A 21,486-nucleotide genomic window follows, 5' to 3' on the forward strand; every position below is an offset into this window, starting at 1 on the left:
AAGGATGGAGGTTAGGAACCTAGACCGATGCTGGCCGGCCCGCCCGCTCGCCCTACTACAAGTACAGCATAGTGGATTGAAGTCTATTTAATGGGCTAATTGGGGTGGGCTAGGTGGGTCTTATTGCCAATCAACGAACCGACCAATCAAATTGCTGGAAATCTTCAGCACGTCCTGATATTTATACAATGTCAAGTAACGTGGAATAGGCGAGTTCTTGGTGGATTAACTTCTTTTTTTATCGAATTGTTCGCTCGCCAAAGCGGGTAAATAATCCACTGTTGAGATAAATAGACAGGTTAGTATCAGTTTATATCTTCTATTAGTTTCGTTGAGTATCGATCGACTTAATGAGTGATTTGAACTCGTTTCCAAGGGACGTACTACACTGTTGGGGGTTATGACTTTGAACACCCACTTGCCAATTTTCCCGATAGTGGCGCCACTGTCTAATCGTGAAAAATATGACAAGTCCAACAGTCGTTTTAGTATGTACCGGGCATTATCCGTGAGTTATATGAAAACATTATTTAAATAAAAAAGATGTATTTTGGCATAAAGAATACAATTCCCAAAACCTTATAAATTTTAACCCCGTTTGTAAGGATGTGTGCTCTGACACGCCAAGTTGACCCGGAAGTTGCGGCGGTCCTCGAGGCCGCGGGTACCAGATGTGACCTGTAAAGTATATCTCCTTATCAAAGAAAACACTGCGTTGTGCTCATCTGCCTATAATCATGCTGCGAATAAATTAACGTTCCCGCCAAATGTGCACGATTTGGATGGGAGCGCAAGGTTTACATCATTAAATTGTTGGTATAAAATTCGTTTTTCATCAAAATAGTTACATGGCATTGCAATGGCTTGGTGGACTGAATGTGTGGTGTATTGGCAGCATTGATTATCTTAAAGGGACAATATAGGCAGCAGCTAGGCAGGCAAGATAAAGTTACTCGAAGTCGCCAATAGGGGTCTCTCACATCTCATAGTACGTCAAAATAATTCACGTTTCTAGGAGGAATGCATTTTGTGCTGAGTCTGACATGACCTGTGTATATAAGTCACCGGAAAATGGCCAAATTAGCCTTTCTGCTCCTGCCTATAGTCCCCCTTTAATTCATTAAGCTGACTACAAGATCAAGGGTAAGAAATACCTTGGGCCACTCAGTCGTTTACTTTTGCAGCATTATTTTTCTCTCCAGAAAAAATGGCCAACGTTGTTGGCTTTGATGATGCAGCCAATACTGGCGATGGGAAGCATTTAGCAGCTATTGCTGGAGCTGCAAGTGGCATTCTTGAGCTCTCTGCCCTTCTTCCTGCTCCAGGGCTCCGCAGAGCAGAAAGTTCAGAGGCACTCAATATTTCACTTCATCAGGTAAAAAAAATACTAACAAGCGTTAGATGGACTATGTCCTGTCAGTCAGTGTCATTGCAGCATGACATCTTCGACAAGAGAAACAATGATAAAAATCATCAATTCAATTTTATGAGCTGCCCGAGTCCAGACCATTCTGTTGTGTTCACCAGATCTTCACTAATTGAAGACCCTTTGATTATTTTACCGAAGGAGGCCAGTATATGTGTTGTATCCTTGCCACATCATTATTGTCATGTACATTCATGAGAAAAAGATTTAAAAGTCGTAGGCATTTTCATGAGCAATCGATGGTGCTTGAGTCCCACTAACAAAAAACTTAGTGATAACTTTCTACGTTTTCACTTTCTTTCAGTGTGCTCGAGATGGAAATGTGGATAACATGCGGCGCATCCTTGATCAGTTGTCACCCAATCAGATCAAGCGGCGGATAAACCAACATGACGAAGACCTCCTCAGTCCTTTACATTACGCATCACGATACAATCATTTCAACATAGTCAAGTTGCTAGTGGATAGAGGAGCAAGTGAGTGCATCTCAACCTGAATTGAATGCAAGGGGGAAAAAGTTTAGACACTCATTTTGGCAGGAGAAGTGCTCTGTACAATAATTTGGAATAATCAGATTTCTATTCCAAATATCAATTGTACCTACAGGGATCTGACTGATAGTTGAAACTGGGATGCAAGTCTAGACAAGAGAGTTGGTTACAGGTTGTTGGATAATAAACATGTACATGTAGCTCATTGGTGGGGTCTTGGGGGGCCTCCCCCAGAAAGATGTCACTAATCACCATTTTGATGAATTTAAAAGTAAAAAAATTGACACAGAAAACGTGAAGTATTTTTGTGTCGTTTTATTCCAGATGTAAATGATAAAGGAGAAGACAATGCCACACCCCTGCATTATGCAGCACGATACAGACGTCAGAGGGTGATAAGGTCACGCTCTCTTGAGCCTGCTGAAACAGTTGATTTGAAGGTAAGCTAAGATCATAATTATCTAGTTTAATAACAAATTTCAAATTAGTTTACATGCAGTTAGAAGTGGTTAATCATCTAAAGAATTAAAAAGACTAACTTTGTCCTTTAGTGCTGGTATTGGTTTCTCTTGTGTTTTTAGACTTAACATTCACCTGATGTGGCATGTACATGTACAGTTCAAATCACAATTATGATAGTTGTTTGGTTTGTTCGGTAAAAAATATTTAATATCTGATTGTTTGATGGGACGGATGCAAAAAGTCCAGTAAAGACATCTGTAAAAACTTGGATACCGCTGATGGCCAATAGGCAAATAGGCCTGTTTCTGGGATGGGATGGTTTTATATCAATCATCCCACATGAAGTACTCTTGTAGTTTTGGCTATCATAACCCAGCACACATTCTACTTATTTGTTGGTCGTCAAAGCAGTGTAACCTTTCTGACAAGTCTGCAGATACAATGTGGGCTGTTTTGGCCTTTTGACAAAGCCTTTTGGGCGAGATATTAAGGTCAATGGCCATGTAGGCCTACTTGGTTTCAATCAAAATACTCTCCATGTAGGCCTTCACTGTAAAACTAAAAATGACAGGCACATAGAAAGATGTATACACATTGCTTTGCCATTGTGCTGTTTATACCCCGCATTTTACCATATTGACAATCAGGCTTGAAATCTGTTTAGAAACCTTTTTCTAACAGTTAACCAAAATCATGCCCAACCAAAAAAAGGTGGCTCCAGAGATTTCCAGGAGTTGACAAATGTTTCTAAAAAGTGGTAAACAATTGATGTTTCTAGCGAAAAAGAAAGGAGAAAGATGCGGAGTCAGAGGCTGAAGATGATGTAATAAAGTATCTGGCCACATCACAGTATAATGCTATATTTGCAGTAAGTCCTCTCAGAGGTTGTGCTTGTTGGTCATCCTGTTGTGGCGGCCTTGTTATTCTTGTTACACATCTCAGCTGCATGCATATCTGTTCACATTCTAATTGGTCATGTTGGTCAATATTGGATCCCTATTTTCCTGAGTACCAAAAGGCACTCTATCACCAAAGCTGCTCTTGTTCTAATTTCAAGTGGTATCAAAGGTTTTTAGCTATACAGCAAATATCATAAAAAAACATTTTCTGAACTGTTGTGAAATGCATTTCTTGTGGCCAGTCCCCATTTTCATAATTGTTGATGACGTGATCCTGACCTATCAATGCCTGTGTATACAAGGTTTATATTGGTCGTGTAGATATCTGTTTGATCAATGGAAAATCAATAACTCACTTATCAAATTACAAAACAGCAACAAGCTTTGATTTGTCTGTTTACCCGAGTACCTAACCCTTTCATGCTTGCAGCAATTCAAAGTCCGTCCACCCAAACCCCGAACCTCAGATCAATCACAGGCACTTTTTGCAAAGCACGCTGAAATTGGTCAAAAGGATCAAATGTAGCTTCTTTTGAAAATTTGGTGGTGTTTTTTTTAGTATATTGGGAGTTTTCTGTGCTGGATATCTTGAATTTCTTGATCACAATTCACATGTATTTTGTTGTAAAATTGAGGAGATTTTGCCTTCAGTATCAAATGAGATGTCTATGGCCTGCTGTGGCACTGCGTATACAGTAAATGGGCTGTAGTGTCACAGATAAGACATGAATGCCTAATGCCTTGTTCACTAACTTGTCCTGTTTCCATGATTTTTCCCTTCGACAGCATTCCGGGCATGTCTCAACTGATAGCGGTATAGATAGCGAAGCTAACAACGTAATTATGCCACAACTTGAATCTCACCTTGGCACAAAATGGCCGACAAATGCATAGGATCTGATTGGGTGAATCTGAAGTGATGAGAAGCAAAAGAAATTTCTTTATGTGATCAAAACATATTTTTCTGCAACAAGTCCTTGTAAATGTCTCAGAGACCTAATCATAATCGATGCATTTGCGCCATAACACCCTTTTGATTTGCTTAGCTTCTGAATTTGTAAACTGCAGGCTTATTTGGTCCATATTGGCTTCTCATACTAAGTGCTGAAAGCAGATTCACAACCTTGTCTGCTAGAGATTTTGTTATCTAATTTTCAATATGGAATTTTTCTGAAGCAGTTCTTTCAAAAATGAATCTACATTCAGCAATTTCGATAAACTCAGTGTTTGTACCAAATTTGCCTGAGTAGGGTTACAACAACCATTTCAATGTCATTTGATTAGCATTTCAGAAAAACCCACACCACAAGCAGTTACTATGATCACTTTACCGCCAGAAAATAGCTTCCACTTCCTTTTTTTTCGCTCAACCGCTTCCACATTATGCCTTGTCTGTCTGCTTTTGGTATCTTTATTATCGATTTACAAATACCCGATTTCATATGCTTGGTCACAATATGTTCTCTTGGAACATACCATGACAGACCATGGACATTGCACGACTCAGAGATAAATATCATGCATTAACTTGTATTTGCGTATTGTGATATTTCCTAGAGGTTAGATTGATTCTGCCAAATTTATTCCATCTCTACATCATTATGGATAGGAAGAAGATTACTGCCATCCAGTTGTCAACTGTGGATCATTTCCCCTTGACTGATGAATATTGCAATGTTTTTTCCTCCATTTGCAGATACAGTAGCTTATGCAATTTGATATAAGAGTAATGGCTGCTACAAACACACAACGTGGTTAATATTATATCAAATGGTTGAAATAGTTACTGTGTGCTGTACATAGTCCTCAGTGCCAAATGTATCATATCCTAGTTTGCCATCAATTATTGCAATTTTCAATGTGGCTATTCTGCCTGGCAGTTCAGCCCATGTTTTTCTCATCCATCATTTATTTTATAATGGGCATGGGTCCCATTTAGGGCTCTCTGTCTTTCTTTTGGAAATACATGTTCTTCACAACTAGAAGTGCACTGAACATTGCTTTCCATAACCATCCACACCCTTATTTTCCACAATGCTACTATATAGTCATTGACTATAGTTGCTAGGTAATCGATTTTTTTCAGATATTTTCAATACACCCACAATTTCCCTTGACTGTTATCATATTGATTGTATATGTCTATGTTGATTGTACTATGGGTGTGTCACTTTTAACAGGGGACTTCTGCGTCCAAGGGGGATTTGTAATCCATCAAATAAAATGTGGCCTTATGAGGAAGACTTATTGATTGTGGCACTAATTTCTCGTTAGCCGTAAGTGCTATCTCGTTAAAAGCCACCAGGCAACTGTTGGTTGCTTACTTAAGTGAATTACCCACTTCATGATGGGAGCAGTGGGGTAATAATTCAATTCGGCAAATTGGTTGTTGCTTTGAATTGAGTTGATAGTTGTGCTGTTGATTGATCTCCTGAAGTATGTATTTTGTCTACCGATAGGTGAGTCTTCGTGTAAATGCAGATGATAGTTAACTAAGATAGATTGCTAACTATTCACTGACCATATTTATGAGTACGTTGGAAACATGAGAAACTTGGCAGGCCGCCGCACGGCTGAACAAGTGTTAAATCGCTACGCAAACAAGGGATTTTAGTCACTATGACGTCCGATACAGGCATGACAACAAGATGAGTGATTGCACTTGACTAAAATCAATCTGATGCATGGCGCTTTAACCAAAAAGACAGCATTAAACATGGAAATATTGCGAAAACTGTTTCATTGGGTTTTCCTTATCACGACACCTTTTGGAAATTGTTGACTGGAACCTTTCTTTTTATTGTTGACAAATCGATTCTAATACTGAATTCCTCTCATTCCAGCTTGTTGCAAATAATGTTGGTGATGAAGAAAATGAGAAGACCACATCCGGGGCCCAAACTGACATATCAACAACCGAGGGACATCAACGCAAGGGGTCCGTCGTTGGTCCAAAAGAAGAGGAGAGCATTGTCCGCTACCTGGTCCAGAAGGGTGCAAAGATCAATGCCTGTGATGACTATGGTCTTACTCCGTTGCATTACGCCGGCATGAGAGGAAATGAGGTGGCTGCCAAAGACCTGCTCTCCTTCACTGAGTGCATGTTTGAGGTAAAAACATAGCCTGATAGCATTTTGAATGATGCCAAGTAAGGTTACAGTTGATTTGAAATTACACCTACATGTAGTGCTGTATTAACGATGAATTTAAGATGACAGTCTGTCAGAGTGGTGTGGTGGGTTTGACTCATTGCACCGGTCATAAGGTTGTGGGTGATACGTTCTCGAATATTTTGTCTAATTCTCAAAACCTGTTCAACTCAAAAGACTGTAGCTTGAAAAGAGAAGAGATAGATTCCTCGAAACTGCCATAGAAACGGTCTACTACCTGCACGCGATCTATCAGTAGGCGGGAAAACTGCGTAGCAGACGATCTTTTCAATGACACTCAATCATGTCAATGATAAAAAGCGTATTGGCGCCCATCCCAATTCGGTGATGGTGGCAGTTAAAGGGTTAATTCTTTGTCAATATGACATAAAGTGTGTCGCTTTCTTCTTATCCAGGCAACTGATAAGGGGCTGATGACAGCGCTTCATCTGGCCGCCACCCATAACCAGGTTGAGGTAGCACAGCTCCTGATCGATGCGGGGTGCAGCCTCCGGTGTTTGGATGAGGAACTAAGTACACCACTTCACTTGGCGTGTAGTGAGGGAAGTGAGCAGATCGTGCGCATGCTGTTTGAGGCTGGTGAGAAGCTGGACGGCTGGGTCACAATTTCACAGGTCAGTGTTTGGACTAAAATATGCAAAAACTACTTCTTTTACATGAATATATGGAATACATATTTATTCATAACTCATTTTTGATCACACAAAATCTGTATGAAATACCTGGATAAAAGTATACCTGTTAGGTAAAATGGGCTATAATATGTGTTATTTTTTTCTCATACTCCTCTTCCGTTGAGCATATTGCCAATTGCATTGAAAAGTGGATTGCCTTCAAGACACTACTTCTGTCATGAATATTCAGATGATTTGTTAAGTTTAATTTCTTTTTGGGGATGCTCACATAGCCTGTCACTCATATGTTCATCATACTCCCTGGAGAAAATCAGCTCCAAGTTCAGAGCGAACGCTGAAGAAGAAGAAGAAGAAATAAAACGATTAACGAAAATATATCCTTCCTCTGCAGATGGTGACTGATCAGGACTGTGATGGAAGCACAGCGTTGCATGTGGCAGTAGAGAACAGCCATTTTGAGGTTGCCAAGCTCTGCATCGAGAAAGGTGATCTTTCATCTAATCTACACTGTCGTGACCTGGCATAGGCTTTGACATTACAATATTTATAGAATACAATAGTTCAGCTTTAGCTTTACGATGTAACCCTCCCTCCCCAAATCAATTGAATTCACAATTCACCTTCCTCTTTTTTCAGGTGCTGATGTGAATACCCACCGTACAGGTTGGAACACTGCCCTCCATCTGGCCGCCATATCAGGGGACATCCGTATTGTCAAGCTTCTCCTGGATCATAACGCCAGGATTGATGTCCTCAATGACCAGCAGGCAACACCACTGCACAGGGCTGCCTCTTTCAATCATGCTGAGGTGTGCCAATTCTTGATTGACAGGTGTGTTGTCATGCAGACTCAGAACTTGGCAGGTTGAGACGGAAGGTTGTTCATTTCACTGTTTTCTGCCTGTTGATTTACCACTTATTCACCATTTTATCTATTCCTTTCAGGGGTGCCCAGCTTGAGAGGAAGGACAAGGATAACTTCACCCCCCTGCTGCTAGCCTCGAGTGAGGGTCATGACAACACAATCAAGGCATTGCTACAACGTAAAGCAGACATTGAAGCTGTTGACAAGAATGACAAGACTGCCATATATTGGGCAGCTGAAGAAGACAACATTGCTGCGTTGGAGGTACGTCTCTGATCATTTTGTACCGAACATTCCGAAGTGAAATGTATGGAACAGACCTCTAAATTACACATCGTTTAATGGTGTGTGCCCAAATCAGTGAAAGTGACTTGCCCAAAGTCACAGACTAGAGCTCAAGTTGTCATATTGCTATCTTGTAGGTCCTGCTGACCCATCCCAAAATAGAAGAGGTGGGGCTGATTGATAAGGGTGATCGCTATGACAACACACCACTCCACATTGCATGTCAGAAGGGATTCACGGCAGTTGTAAAGGTAGGCAAAGTTATACCAAGTCTTTCAAGGATAACGTCTGTAATAAAGGAAAAGTGTTAATCTAAGTTGGATTGCATCTGTCAGTGAACTGCTGTTGAAAAATGTTAAAGAGTGATACTGGTACAGTTGACTTCTTTTTTTGCCAAATGCAACATAAAGCATAGCATGTCTTATGTTTCTGCAGTGTGTAGATCATGTTTAGAGCTTGCTATTCACATTCCAGAGTCTCCTTGACCATGGTGCCGACCTTGATGCCAAGAATGAGGAGGAGCAAACGCCCCTCCATCTCGCCTGCAGATTTGGAAGAACCAAGTAAGCTCCTTGCCACTGTGTCTTAGATTTCACTTGGAGTCAAACTTATCTGAAGAGCTTGATTGAAAATGAGACCAAATGGAGAAGTTTGTCTACGTCTGTCACTTGATAGGGATGGCTGTGGTCTTCACAGAATCAGTTACTGTATTGTAAGCCTTTTGTTATACCATGAGAGAGACTTGATGAATTTAGGTGCAAGTTTTTGGATTCATTGGTGATTCTAATTTCAGCGTTGTCCGTGAACTTGTCAAGGAGAACAAGATGGTTGTGAATGATGAAGATGAGGACTCCAACACCCCCCTCCATCTGGCTGCTCTTTCCGGTCACACCAAGGTCGCTGTTGCCCTCATTGAGGCCAGTGCTGACATTGAAGCAAGGTAAGCGTCCGACTGCAGAGGTATTTGCTGATATTGTGAAACCAGCTCAAGGCTCAAAACCTGGCCAGTGTGGAAACTGGGCATTAATGATAGGCATTTGATAACAAATGCACTATGTCCTCGGAGCAATTGCAATGAAAAAGAATGCACGTTAAGTTCAAGCCTAGTTACTGTTGGATAGAAAGATTACAGTTTAATCTCAAATATAACATTTGTTTTGTATCCCCACAGGAACTGCAACTTGTGGACTCCCCTAGATTGTGCTGCTGCGAAGGGATGGGTGAAGACCTGCCGAGTCTTGCTAGAGAATGACTGTCCCGTTGATCCCATGGACAAGTCTAAGGTAAATAACAGGTCCAGTGGTTGCAGTCTCTACCTCAAAAACTAAAAGCAATCATGACAAAACTAAAGAAGTGAGTCTCATTTGTTTAATTCATTTTAAATCATTCACTTACTTTCTGCAATATCCGATCTTACAAATTTATCTCATGCATCTTCTGTCCACTTCAGACGACTCCCCTCCATCTAGCTTCTGCCAAAGGCCATTCAGGTGTTGTCCGTCTGCTTCTCTCCTGGCATGCCAATGTGCGCCAAGTGGACAGTGACGGAAACAACTGTCTTGATCTTGCTATCGACAACAATCACAAGTAAGGCTTCTTTGCTGATTGGAGGAATTTCAGGAGTAGACTGGGAGTAATGTACATGTCATGTAATGTAAAGTTTAGACTTCTTGCATAGAAAATGATACTTTGAGCCATGATGAAATCTCACAGTACCAGGGTGTAAGTTGGGAATAAAATTAAAAAACAATTGAGGTATGTATGAAGAAAGTTTATACCTGCTTACACGTTTTGCAGGCAGGTGGCACTGACCATCATCAACTCTGAACGCTGGATGGATTCGTTGAGGAATCAGACCAAAGACCTTGCCACTGGAATGAGGAACACCCCCATGAGAAAGCTGATCAGGAAAATGCCAGGTGGGTACAACATTTTTCAGCATAAAACGATTTGGGCAGTGCATATTGACTAAATGGCTGATTTAAGGGTGCTTTATACTCGATGTGGATGCCCATGTAAAAGCAGTTGTGTAGGTGCTTTACTTGATGTGGATGCCCATACACCCCTCCACATATTTTGATACATTTGAAATTGTTTCTTATTCTTGGATCATTTTTTTGCAGATGTTGCAGAGGTTGTCTTCATGAAGTGCACAACAGCAAATTATGCCAATCCTGAGCACCCCAAGTACAAGATCACGTTCAACTATGAGTTCTTGGATGACATGTACGCGGCATGGCATGAGGGCCCCGTCAGTGACAGTGGATCAAGCACAGGTACCTTGAACTTCCTTTTGATATTTTCTGATGTACAACTCATGATGTGAATTATCTTAGTAATTATTTGAGAAATAGTTTAAATTCATACAAAATGTCTCATGCCAAAGGTTACAATTTCAGGGGCCTTTGATGAAGAAACCAAAAAACTGAAGCCGGATGCACAGCCGTATACAAAAGACACAAGTGTCATGAAGAAGAACCATTGTCTCATGATCATGGTAAGCTGACCTGCTATACATTTACAGAAGAAATATATGTGCAGCCCGATTAAATGACTGTTCTTTCTCATTACAGTAACTCAGTTGGTTTTACCTGTCAATCATGACACTTGAGAATTGCTGAGTGACACATGAAACCTTGACCTCAGTACATGTAAACTTGGCCTTACGAGGTACATTAGGATTACACATGACCAATTTTACCAGTGGACATCAGTATTACCAGCAGCAAACCAAGATCTTGACTAACCTTACCTCTCATCCTTTGTTTTCTGCAGGTAACTTCTAAGAGAGAAGACCTGCTTGCTCATCCTCTTGTCACAGCACTTCTACGCCACAAGTGGAACAGTTATGGCCGATACTTCTACTACGTGAACCTTTTATTCTACCTGATCTTTCTCCTGTTCCTGACAGGATACGTTGTGTCTGCAGAACCTCACGCGCCTCGTCAGTACAAATGGTGCGTATGATCACTTGAGGAATTCTATTGATAGGCATCAAGCACTTTGATTACAGGTGCTATGTTCCCAGTGTCTCATTAGGGAATTTTTCATATCTTGACAAAAAAAACTAGAGTAACTACTATACCACTGATCTCCCTGACAGTTAATCCTTGATTTTCCAGGGCGCAAGCTGCCATTGATAAGTTCAATGGCACACAGTGTGAGAAAGTCAGACAGTACGGTATACAACAAAACAAGCCTCTTGAACAGTTACTATTCACAACAATTTGCAAGTATGCCATTATGGTGTTGGCAGGGGTACAGGTAATACGAGAGGTGCGTATTTCTTAGACATGATAAAATTGTGCGTCTCTGGCTATAGCCACGTCACTTGGCCTTCGTGGCACCACGCTAAACCAGTACGAATTTAAACATGCAAATAAGACAAGATTTCAGTGTCATCGATTTCGAGGCAGTCTGTAAATCTTTCTATAGTCGGATTATTTGACGTGAGAGCATTTGAGGATTAACATTTTCCAGGCTGTAATACTGCTTATTCTGGAGAATAAAATGTACAGAGGTTAAAATCACTCAGAACAAAAAATGAACATGAGCAGATGCGTACCATAAGAAGTCAAGTCTATCTTTTTCCCTTCAGGTATTTCAAATATACCAAGCCAAGGCAAACTACTTCGGATTTGAGAACTTGATAGAATGGGTCACATACGTATCGGCACTTCTGCTTGTGATAGATATTGAGAGTCCCTGTCAAGCAGAGACTGGCTATCGATTGGTGAGTACACATTGTGGATTATTTTCATGACGTAATAGCGACCTGACGTAAGGAGAGATGTTACGCTGCCAATATATTGCGTGTCACACAAATGTAATGCACTGAACCTGGTACGGTCAGTCTAGACGGCCATAGCACATGTCCGTTGTCCTTTTGTCTTCGTCATTAATGAGGTTATTGTTGGTTTATATTTCAGGATTGGCAGTGGCAACTGGGCGCAGTTTCAGTCTTCTGGGCTTGGATCGAGCTTGTGCTGTTTATCCGAAAAGTTCCGCGTTTCGGAATCTACGTGGTGATGTTCACGGATGTATTTGGCACCTTCATGCGTTTCCTCCCCGTGTTCATGCTCTTTTTGATTGCCTTTGCCTTGTCATTCTTTGCACTGCTTGGCAACCAGGTAAGCTATTTTCTTTGGATTGAGAGACGTCAACACTAACCAACAGCCATTTGTGTGTTCTTTTGATTTGCATTTTGAAGTTTATTTCAACTTTATTTTGTTTACTCACCCACTAAAACTCACTTGCAGGTTCCATTCCGTGGATTTGGTTCAAGTTTACTCAAGTCTGCAGTGATGATGATTGGTGAATTTGAGTTTGACACCACTTTCAATACGATGCATGAAGCCGGGGGCAGAACAGAGTCTTCAGTGGTGTGGTTCGAAGCTGTCACCATCATCCAGTTTGTTCTTTTCCTTGTCATCATGACCATTCTCATAATGAATTTACTGGTAAGTTTAAAATTTACTTGGTCTGGAGGAGCAACATGTTCTCAAGTTAAAATGCAAAGAAAAATCCAATTTTATAGATAGACATTGAATATAAATCTCAATAATGCTATTGTTTAGGCCAATGTAGAAACACAATTCGAGCCAATATTATTCAGCTTTCAGGCCAATACTATTGATCGCTAGATTGTAATTTAGTATTTTTGCCCTTAGATTTGTTTGCTAGTTCTGTGTACGATTCCAGGGTTGTAACTGCTGTATTTCCTCCATCATAGGTTGGTTTGGCTGTAGATGACATCAAGGCTGTACAAGATCAAGCTGTACTCAAGAGATTGGCTATGCAGGTAAAGTCTTATTTTTTTAATATTATTTCTAGTCATCTGGTAAAACAAAACACAAGCGTCTGTCAGAGTGAATCAGTGGACAGCCTACCCTAAAGTGTGCAGAGACAAAATTGTCAGGCAATGTGTGAGCCTAAATTAATTTCAGCGTGGCTATTGTGTCAAATGCTATACCTGAAACTTTGAACATTATTTTGTTGAGCTACGTTTATCTCAAACCAAATGTACAATGTATGAATTATTTTGCTGCACCAAGAGGATCAGAGTCAAATGCTAATCTGATTAAGATCTGCAACACAAAATGTTCATGTTCTTCTCAAATAGGTTGAGCTGGCTCTGGATGTAGAAAGTTTTGTACCCGCAATCGTCAGGAGGAAGTACATGACAAAGAGTCAGACGATCAAACCTAATCATAAAGTAAACTGGTTCCGGCGGACGTTCACTTCGGAAGGACAGTTGTCAGCAGCTTCTATCGCACAGGCTCTCAATCCAGAATTGGTGAGTGTGATGAGGGGGTTTCCAATTCTTTTAAGACTCATTAGTTGACATGTGACCTAGATCAGGTTGCTTGGCTACAATTGCTAGGCTGCTGATAAGAGGTTAAAGGCAGAATATAGGTAAAGCCGTTGATTTTGAGACCCCTTTACCGTTCAGGCATGCGAAAAACAATATATCGGGCAAAATTTCTGTCTTGTTTCCATTTGCCAAGTATAATCATCTCAGTTAAATTCTTTGGTTGATTTCAAATCTACCTGCTGCTACAACATCTACAAACATTTGGCCATCCCGGTCAAATAGACTAGGATGTGTTGTTTCCACCTGAGTTACATCTTCACCTGTCATGATCTGCATTTCATGTACATGTAACCTGTTAAAACGTTTAGTCATGTGCAGGTTCTTTCTTTGATTCAGTTCCTGTTTATTGATTTGTCAATATATTTTAGGATCAAATAGAAAAAGTCCAGGAGGAACAGGAGAAACTGGTGGAGCAGGTTGACAGGATGCGGCTGAAGATGAAGGAGATCTCAACACAGAACCAAAACATCACAGAAATGTTACGAGCCCTCGTGAAAAATGCCGGCATTGGCTACTTGGACGAGGATGCGGTAGACGATGAAGATAATGAGGTGATAGATATATAGATAGGTGTCGCTATTGGCGTTGAAGCCAAAACTCAAAAGGCGAAACACCATGTCTACCCCTCAGGGTTGAATTAGTTTTATTGAGTTGATGAAGACAAGATTAGGTTGCAAAAGTGTACAAAATTTTAAAAAATCTTAGCATAGCCTTTAATTAAAACTTGTTTACTAGTACCATATGTATGCAGTGTACAGAAGGTGGGGCGAATTCGGTACCTTTTCATTGAAATATTTTCGGTAAATTTTAACCTTTCATGTGATTATTATTTTATAACTAGTAATTATTGTTCCTGTTCTTGCGAAGTGTATAGATATTGGGTAGTTATAGTCATGACATGATGTGGCTATTCAAGGACTACCCACTTAACATGCTTAAAGACTTTCACAGATTTCTTAATTTCTTATCAAAATGCTTTGCTAATTTTAAAATTACAAGGTTATAACAGTTACTATGTTCTTTTAGTTTTTGAAGTACATGTAGTTTTGGGATACCCTTTTCATTGAAATATTTTCGGTAAATTTTAACCTTTCATGTGATTATTATTTTATAACTAGTAATTATTGTTCCTGTTCTTGCGAAGTGTATAGATATTGGGTAGTTATAGTCATGACATGATGTGGCTATTCAAGGACTACCCACTTAACATGCTTAAAGACTTTTACAGATTTCTTAATTTCTTATCAAAATGCTTTGCTAATTTTAAAATTACAAGGTTATAACAGTTACTATGTTCTTTTAGTTTTTGAAGTACATGTAGTTTTGGGATAACATTAGAACAATAACAAGCAGTACTTAAAGTATTTTGCAAGAATTGTGTATTCAATTTGTAGTAAATGAGGATTAGGACCATCATATTTATATTGTGGATTTCATAAATTTGTCATAATGCACCTTCAATCACTTGGTTCTATGTATTTTTTAGCTTTGGAGTATCTATTTTATATGAGATGTACATGTAAGCTTATAAACTGGGAAGTTCACTTTTAGGTACAGGCTATGCATAAATGTTTCTGGAAGGAGGTACATGAAATGGCATGACTGTATATAGAAGTTATGTAGAATGATCTGGTTCATTCTGTCAATGGCATTAGCGGGGATAAAAATGTCTGCTTGATTACATGTATGATTGATTTGATTATATTTTACAAACTTTTAATTTCTTCTGTCATGTTGATGGGTCATTTTGTATTCGGAATTTTGTAAAATCACTATTGTTATCAATTACAGATGTTTTAAAGGTTGAAGGGTTTAAATAGTGTTATCATGTCATCTGGTTGTGACTTTGTTTCCAGAAGCAAAAGACGAATTTGGGATGAATGGAAAATATACTCAAACACGATAGCCTGTGGTGTTTTCACTTCTCATGGAATCTTGTTGATATACTTGTAATGGTAGCTATTGTAGATATCTTTTATATTAAAACACTTCGTAATCTTTTAGATTTTGATATTCTATGTACTGGGATGTTAACTGTTAAATACGGATAAATAAGAATGATGTTAATTCCTTGTAAATTTCATATTATGATAGCAAAGTTGTCCATGTCCCCAGTTTCTTTTCTGCTCATTCTACTGTAAACTCAGGTGTATGCCTGATCCATGCTTCCAAACTAGTACATGTAGGTTACTGTTTGAGGAATTGTTGCCAAACTTGAGGTATTGGTTGTCTCATCAAACACTGCGAGCTAGGGTGGAGTCAAAATGTACTGGTACGCCAAAACCAAGATGCCTGTTGAGGTTTTGGTAAAATGACAGCCAAATCCGAGTGGCGATGTTTGGTTAGTCGACAACCATACCGACTTTAAGGTATAAATTTTTATTCTTATAAAAAAAGTCAAACTTAATAAATATTTGGCACATTTTACACCAATGCAAGATGTTGGGTTTTCTCACCAAAACCTATGTATTAATATTATTCTTGAGATCGAGCTAATCAGTATTCAAATCTAACGTGGCAAGATTTCAGATAGCCTATTCGTCTGTGGCGATATGCTACTCGGCCCAATTTTTGTGATGCTTAATTCCATCCCTAGGATGTTGCTTTCCTTTGCATGTTCGGATTCCTTCTTGATGCCACTGTGATATTGATCGATGTTAGATAGGACCATCTGTCTGTCCTCAGCACATGATCGGATTCTGTTTGTATTTTTGTTGATAATAAATCTATTGGACATCTATATAGCTGTTGTTGTCTCTCATTAGTGTAACTGTCAAAATGGAAAGGAATAGATGTTATATAAATTATTTCATTCCATAAGCAATGGTCTAATAAGGAAGACATGGAGATGGTCAGGCTGATGACCAGAAATGACCAGCAATTTACCACCGTAACGCCTTATATTGTCTGTCATGCATGATAATGTCACTATCTGTCATGCATGATAATGTCACTATAATGTCATATCATCTGGAATTGGCATTGTCACCACTGGGTGTGCTCTTGTCAACATGCTGGTAGCGAATGATCAAGTTCCGTCGTCTGCTATACTACGATAGCCTATATTATAGGGTAACTCGTAGCATTCAATAGTTGTACCAAACCTGAGCAGTGCATCGGACCAGGCCAGTAGGTCATTGATGTTTGATGCACTGTGCACCATATTGAGCAGCATCCAGTGTCGCCTGTACCAATCTATTTTATAGTGGCAGACAGGTATTTTGAAACGCCCTGTATACAAAAACCACAAGTCTCGCGCAATGCTACTAAGCGAGTGTGACAGGAAAGTCCATTAGCCAAAATCCTGCTGTGCGCAAGAGTTTTCTAAAATCCTGTGAAAACACAAATATTTTGTACATTTAGAGCATTTTCACAAAAATGTCGATGACTTTCACCGCACCAGGGTTTCATGGCTATGCAGTGGAGTTTTCTCCATACTCTGGACAACTTTTAGCTGCTGCCACATGCGAAAATTTTGGAGTAGCAGGTAACTAGTGAATTATTCAAATACAGAGATCTGTCTGCTATAACATGCTATAATTAACTGTATTTGGTAATCTCATCATGATCATCTGAGCCCTGTGAGCCCTAAGTGGTCCTGGATTGCATTCTGACCAACACACTGGCTTTACAGTTTTTGTAACTCCTCAAATCACGTCTTTCCCATCTGGCATCTTCTCATATTTACTCCATACTGCATAAGATTCCTTTTTAACCGTCATTATTGATTATTCTTCCTGCAGGTACTGGCAGACTCATCATACTCCAAGTCGCCCCGCAAGGCATCGCTCCAGTAGAAACATTTAACTGGCCAGATGCACTCTTTGACGTGGGCTGGTGTGAGAAGGATGAGAATGTACTCCTTACATGTGCTGGAGATGGCAGCATCCAGGTCTGGACCAGAGGACAATCCCAGGTATGGTATATGTATACCTCTTTCACCTTTTTTGGGCCTTTGTTGAAAGAAATTCAAGCGAGTTATTCTTCACTTACCTCAGGTGTCCCTGCAGGGGGAACAATTCTACCAGATTGTCAAAAACGTGTGTCATGCATTGACTGACTGTTGGCATCGCAAGGTATTAGAAGCAGGAAACAGATATAGCTGGACCAACATTTTTTATATGTGTAAATGAACAGTGTAGTTAAAGAGTGATAGAAAATGTCAGTTTTGTACCTCTCAGTTCTCGCCTTAGTCTTCCTACATCAGTGTCCAATCTTATCCTTTCCTTTTTTTAGAAACCAGTGAAACTTTTTAAGGAACACACAAAAGAGGTTTACAGTTTGGAGTGGTCACAAACCCGAGGACTGGATGCGTTCGTGAGTGGTTCATGGGACCATACCCTCAAATTGGTGAGTGAAATGTCTTATTAGGGCCAACTGATGCCTTTGAAATTTACTGGTTAGTGTACTTACTGTAAGTCTCATTGACCTGACTTAATCTGAAGAAGCATGAGGAGGGATGCTGTCTTTATCAGTCACACAAAGGTTATAACTAGTCCTTGGACCAGGCAAGGATGAGTAAACTTCGGCACATCTTGCCCCAAAAAAGGCCCAGCATTATACATACACAATTCATTAAATCTATTTGAAACTCCCTCTATTTACTTATTCTAGTGGGATCTCAATAACCAGTCTTCATTGGCTACATTCCATGGCCATGACGGAATAGTTTACAGCACCAAGTGGTCGCCACTTATTCCAGGATGCATAGCATCAGCTTCAGGTAAAGTAAGATAAGAAAACTGCATGAGTGACTGACCCGAGTCAGCAGATCACATGGATAAAATCTTTGATCTGGATGAGGAGGATTAGCCAATTAGATCAATGCACTTGGGGTATATGATAAATTTTGTATTGCTTGTGATGAAAGAACTCTAGTTTCATTCATTTTCTGTTCTATTCCTCATGTTTGTAGGTGATCACACTGTCAGACTATGGGACATAAGGGGACCACAATCACCGAAACTAGTCATCACTGCACATGACGCGGAGGTTCTAACCTGTGATTGGTCAAAATATAACCAGGTGAGTACAACGGAGTAAAACTGCAACATCAGAACTTCAAGTACAAGTATAATCTTTCACGTCTTATTCTCCATCTCCTCCAGCTGACATTCTCCGAATAAGACATGATATAAAACCGGTAGTGATTTCATCCGACTTTTTCACAACCACGGCAATGATTTGTTGTATTTCAGAATATGTTGGTGAGTGGAGGAGTAGATGGAGAGCTGCATGTTTGGGACATCAGACAGCCACGGAAGCCTATGATGGTCATGGCGGGACATAAGTATGCTGTTAGAAGACTAAAGGTAAGATATCACAAAGTTTGATTAAATTTTACAATTGATGTTTTCTCCTGCCACCAAGGGTTGTAAAGAAACTTACACGAAATGTCAGAGTGATTTAGGATCGATCTTTCTAGATAAGCATATCTGGTCTCTGCAGACAATAACCAACCTGGCACAATCATACATGTATGCCCGCTCTAGGTGCACTTAGGATTTGGCCATTCCCTTTTGCAATGGTATTTTATCCGTGACCACAGGATTGACTGTTGTTGGATATAGCACTGTCGCCTCTGAAAGTATTAACTGCAGCTGGAATAGAAGCGAGATGTAATACTGACCTTTTCCATTCCTTTTCAGTGTTCCCCATTTTCGGAAAACATAGTAGCTTCTTGTTCTTATGATATGACTATGAGGTATGTAGATCGTAAACTTTGTTGAAATATTCCCTTAAAATTTTCAAATTCTTAATTGAGATCAGTTACGTATTCAGTATAATGAATTATAACTGTACCTTATCCATATGAATTGAAAAATATATTGAAAATATATACATACTTTAGACTCACTATTCTAAGACCGGTTCATTTATTTGAGGCATGACTGCCTCCTTTATAATATGCATTGAACAGGCATTGGGAATGAACTGATACTCTCGAAGTTATGGTTATATCTTATTGATGCAATCAATTTTTTTTGTCTAGGTTTTGGGATCTGAATACTTGTTCAGAATGTGAGATGATCGAACACCACACCGAGTTCATCTATGGTTTGGATTTTAATCTTCACATCCCTGGCCAGGTGAGTTCCTCAAGGTGCTGTTGTCTTTCGAGTCAAGTGGATGTACTGTGTTCTATGATGTGTCTGACATTATTTTAAGCACTGACGTTAGTATTTTCCCAATTTAAATTTAGGAATTAAAAAAAACAGTAATATTAAGTTGAAAGTTTTAACTCCGGAGTAATCTGTGCAGAAGAGCAGGTTCCTTTCCATGTACAACTAGTTCATACCTGCACTGATTGTTTCTGTAACCCGTCGCGAACACAAATTGAAAAACATACTGTCCATTTCAATGATGTTGCGTTGTTTGTTTCAGATGGCAGACTGCGGCTTTGATTCCCTGATACATGTCTACACTCCCAATTGTCTGAAAACTGCACCAGAAGGACCAGGCTAGTTCGACAGCTTCTCTTGAAAAATGCTTTGTAACAACTAACTTCTTGTCATGACATTCAGAGGTGAGATTGATTGCTGTAATAAGATGTGATTGTGAACTGCCAAATGATGCCTTGTGATCGATTTGTGTCTGTGATACATGTATATTAAAATCTTTTTTACTGTATAATAAAAGACCTGATATGAATTCACTTCGTTCCACTTTTTTATGGCTTCAAATCTCGTCTGTAGACATGAACCTGAGCGATCAGGGGACAAGGTGCTTGTACTTGTCAAGTCTATCAAAATAGGAATATTCTATCGGACATTAGCCATAGACCCAGCTGATCCCAAGTTCATAGAATGAGTCTGTTGTACCCATTTATACATCCTGACAATATTGGGCCATTTCACTCGATACATACTTACTTGGAAACATAGTCATGTTGTAGGGCTTGTTTGCAAGATGATGCCATTTATATCACCATGGATGTCTCGATGTCTATTTCAAAATGCCACAGGGGTAAATGACAATCTCATTCACAGCATAATTCAGTCCACATCCGAGTTAAAGGACCAGTGGCATTATTAAGGCCATTATAATCAAGCTTTTAGCTGCCATGTCACCTTCCATACAGTAAGAGTTCCCATAATTGAATTTCCCAAAAAATTTATAACTATTCTGATTTCAATCCTGACTGGATCCCCTGCAGCGATTACCTTCTGTTTGTGCAGGTCGATGCATTGACGATGTGCTGCGCAGTTACATTCTACACCCTGACGTCAAAGTGTAGACCCTGCTTCTGCGGAAACACCACAGAATCGCTTGCATGCGACGCTGTCCTTAAAAGGATGTTTTAGTACATATTTCCATCACAACCTTAGTCATGTTGGGCTGGCTTGGGCCTGATACTAAAGGAACAGATAGTAGAGGGCATCATTTTAGACTTATAAAAGCAGACTGCACCGATCAACTGTCTCTTTGACTCATTCAGCTCCGGGTAGAGGTTCTTCTAGTTCATCAGGTAATGCATTATTTAACTTTGCATTAGAAGGCTGTATGTACCTAGATGAGTCAACACTTGGCCGGATCTACCGTGGGCCCAGGTTTCAAGCTAGTACTACCATGTAAATCAGTAATTTGATAATGGCCGGGTTTCACTGGTAGAATTGCTGGGCCCTGTTCCTTGAATGGCGTGCCACAGCCCTTCTACTTTCCCAGATGGGAATGTTGGTGTAGAGAGATGTGACATTCACTGCGACCAGAGGAGTTGCTGGGATTTGTCCCAGAGCAGTGTCTACAGAGATGTGTACATAGAGCAGTCTTTGGCCAACAAGATGGGTCCGCCCGAGGGTAGGAGTGCCCCTTTGTGAATTTTTGGCAGAAGGAAGAACTTCGGTGTTAGTTCCGTTGGGATGCGATTGCGATGTGATTT

At 39.9% G+C, this 21,486-nt stretch overlaps 2 protein-coding genes across 3 annotated transcripts; both read left to right on the forward strand.

The window, feature by feature from the left end:
* The first annotated feature begins 178 nt into the window (after positions 1-178).
* Positions 179-16,347, forward strand: LOC135487543 (transient receptor potential cation channel subfamily A member 1 homolog). Of its 2 annotated transcripts, XM_064771323.1 has the most exons (26): positions 179-298; positions 1,203-1,375; positions 1,731-1,902; positions 2,242-2,357; positions 4,065-4,115; positions 6,122-6,388; positions 6,844-7,062; positions 7,475-7,568; positions 7,720-7,915; positions 8,029-8,212; positions 8,371-8,484; positions 8,708-8,796; positions 9,027-9,173; positions 9,405-9,516; positions 9,684-9,820; positions 10,031-10,152; positions 10,357-10,509; positions 10,633-10,730; positions 11,009-11,190; positions 11,356-11,509; positions 11,832-11,966; positions 12,163-12,363; positions 12,493-12,693; positions 12,966-13,034; positions 13,356-13,529; positions 13,976-16,347. In XM_064771323.1, the coding sequence occupies exons 2-26, from the start codon at positions 1,208-1,210 to the stop codon at positions 14,171-14,173; spliced, it is 3,753 nt and encodes a 1,250-aa protein (XP_064627393.1). In that variant the 5' UTR covers positions 179-298; positions 1,203-1,207; the 3' UTR covers positions 14,174-16,347. The 2 variants fall into 2 exon arrangements, with proteins under 2 accessions (XP_064627393.1, XP_064627394.1); XM_064771324.1 differs by lacking the exon at positions 4,065-4,115.
* A 570-nt stretch (positions 16,348-16,917) lies between these two features.
* LOC135488282 (peroxisomal targeting signal 2 receptor-like) lies at positions 16,918-20,226 on the forward strand. The gene is made up of 9 exons (XM_064772827.1): positions 16,918-17,094; positions 17,351-17,523; positions 17,844-17,957; positions 18,222-18,330; positions 18,523-18,632; positions 18,806-18,919; positions 19,256-19,311; positions 19,600-19,696; positions 19,992-20,226. Exons 1-9 carry the CDS (start codon positions 16,986-16,988, stop codon positions 20,070-20,072), a joined length of 963 nt encoding a protein of 320 aa, XP_064628897.1. The 5' UTR covers positions 16,918-16,985; the 3' UTR covers positions 20,073-20,226.
* The last annotated feature ends 1,260 nt before the right edge of the window (positions 20,227-21,486 follow it).

Source organism: Lineus longissimus, chromosome 5, assembly GCF_910592395.1.
Source record: "Lineus longissimus chromosome 5, tnLinLong1.2, whole genome shotgun sequence".
In the NCBI taxonomy this organism is placed as follows: domain Eukaryota; kingdom Metazoa; phylum Nemertea; class Pilidiophora; order Heteronemertea; family Lineidae; genus Lineus; species Lineus longissimus.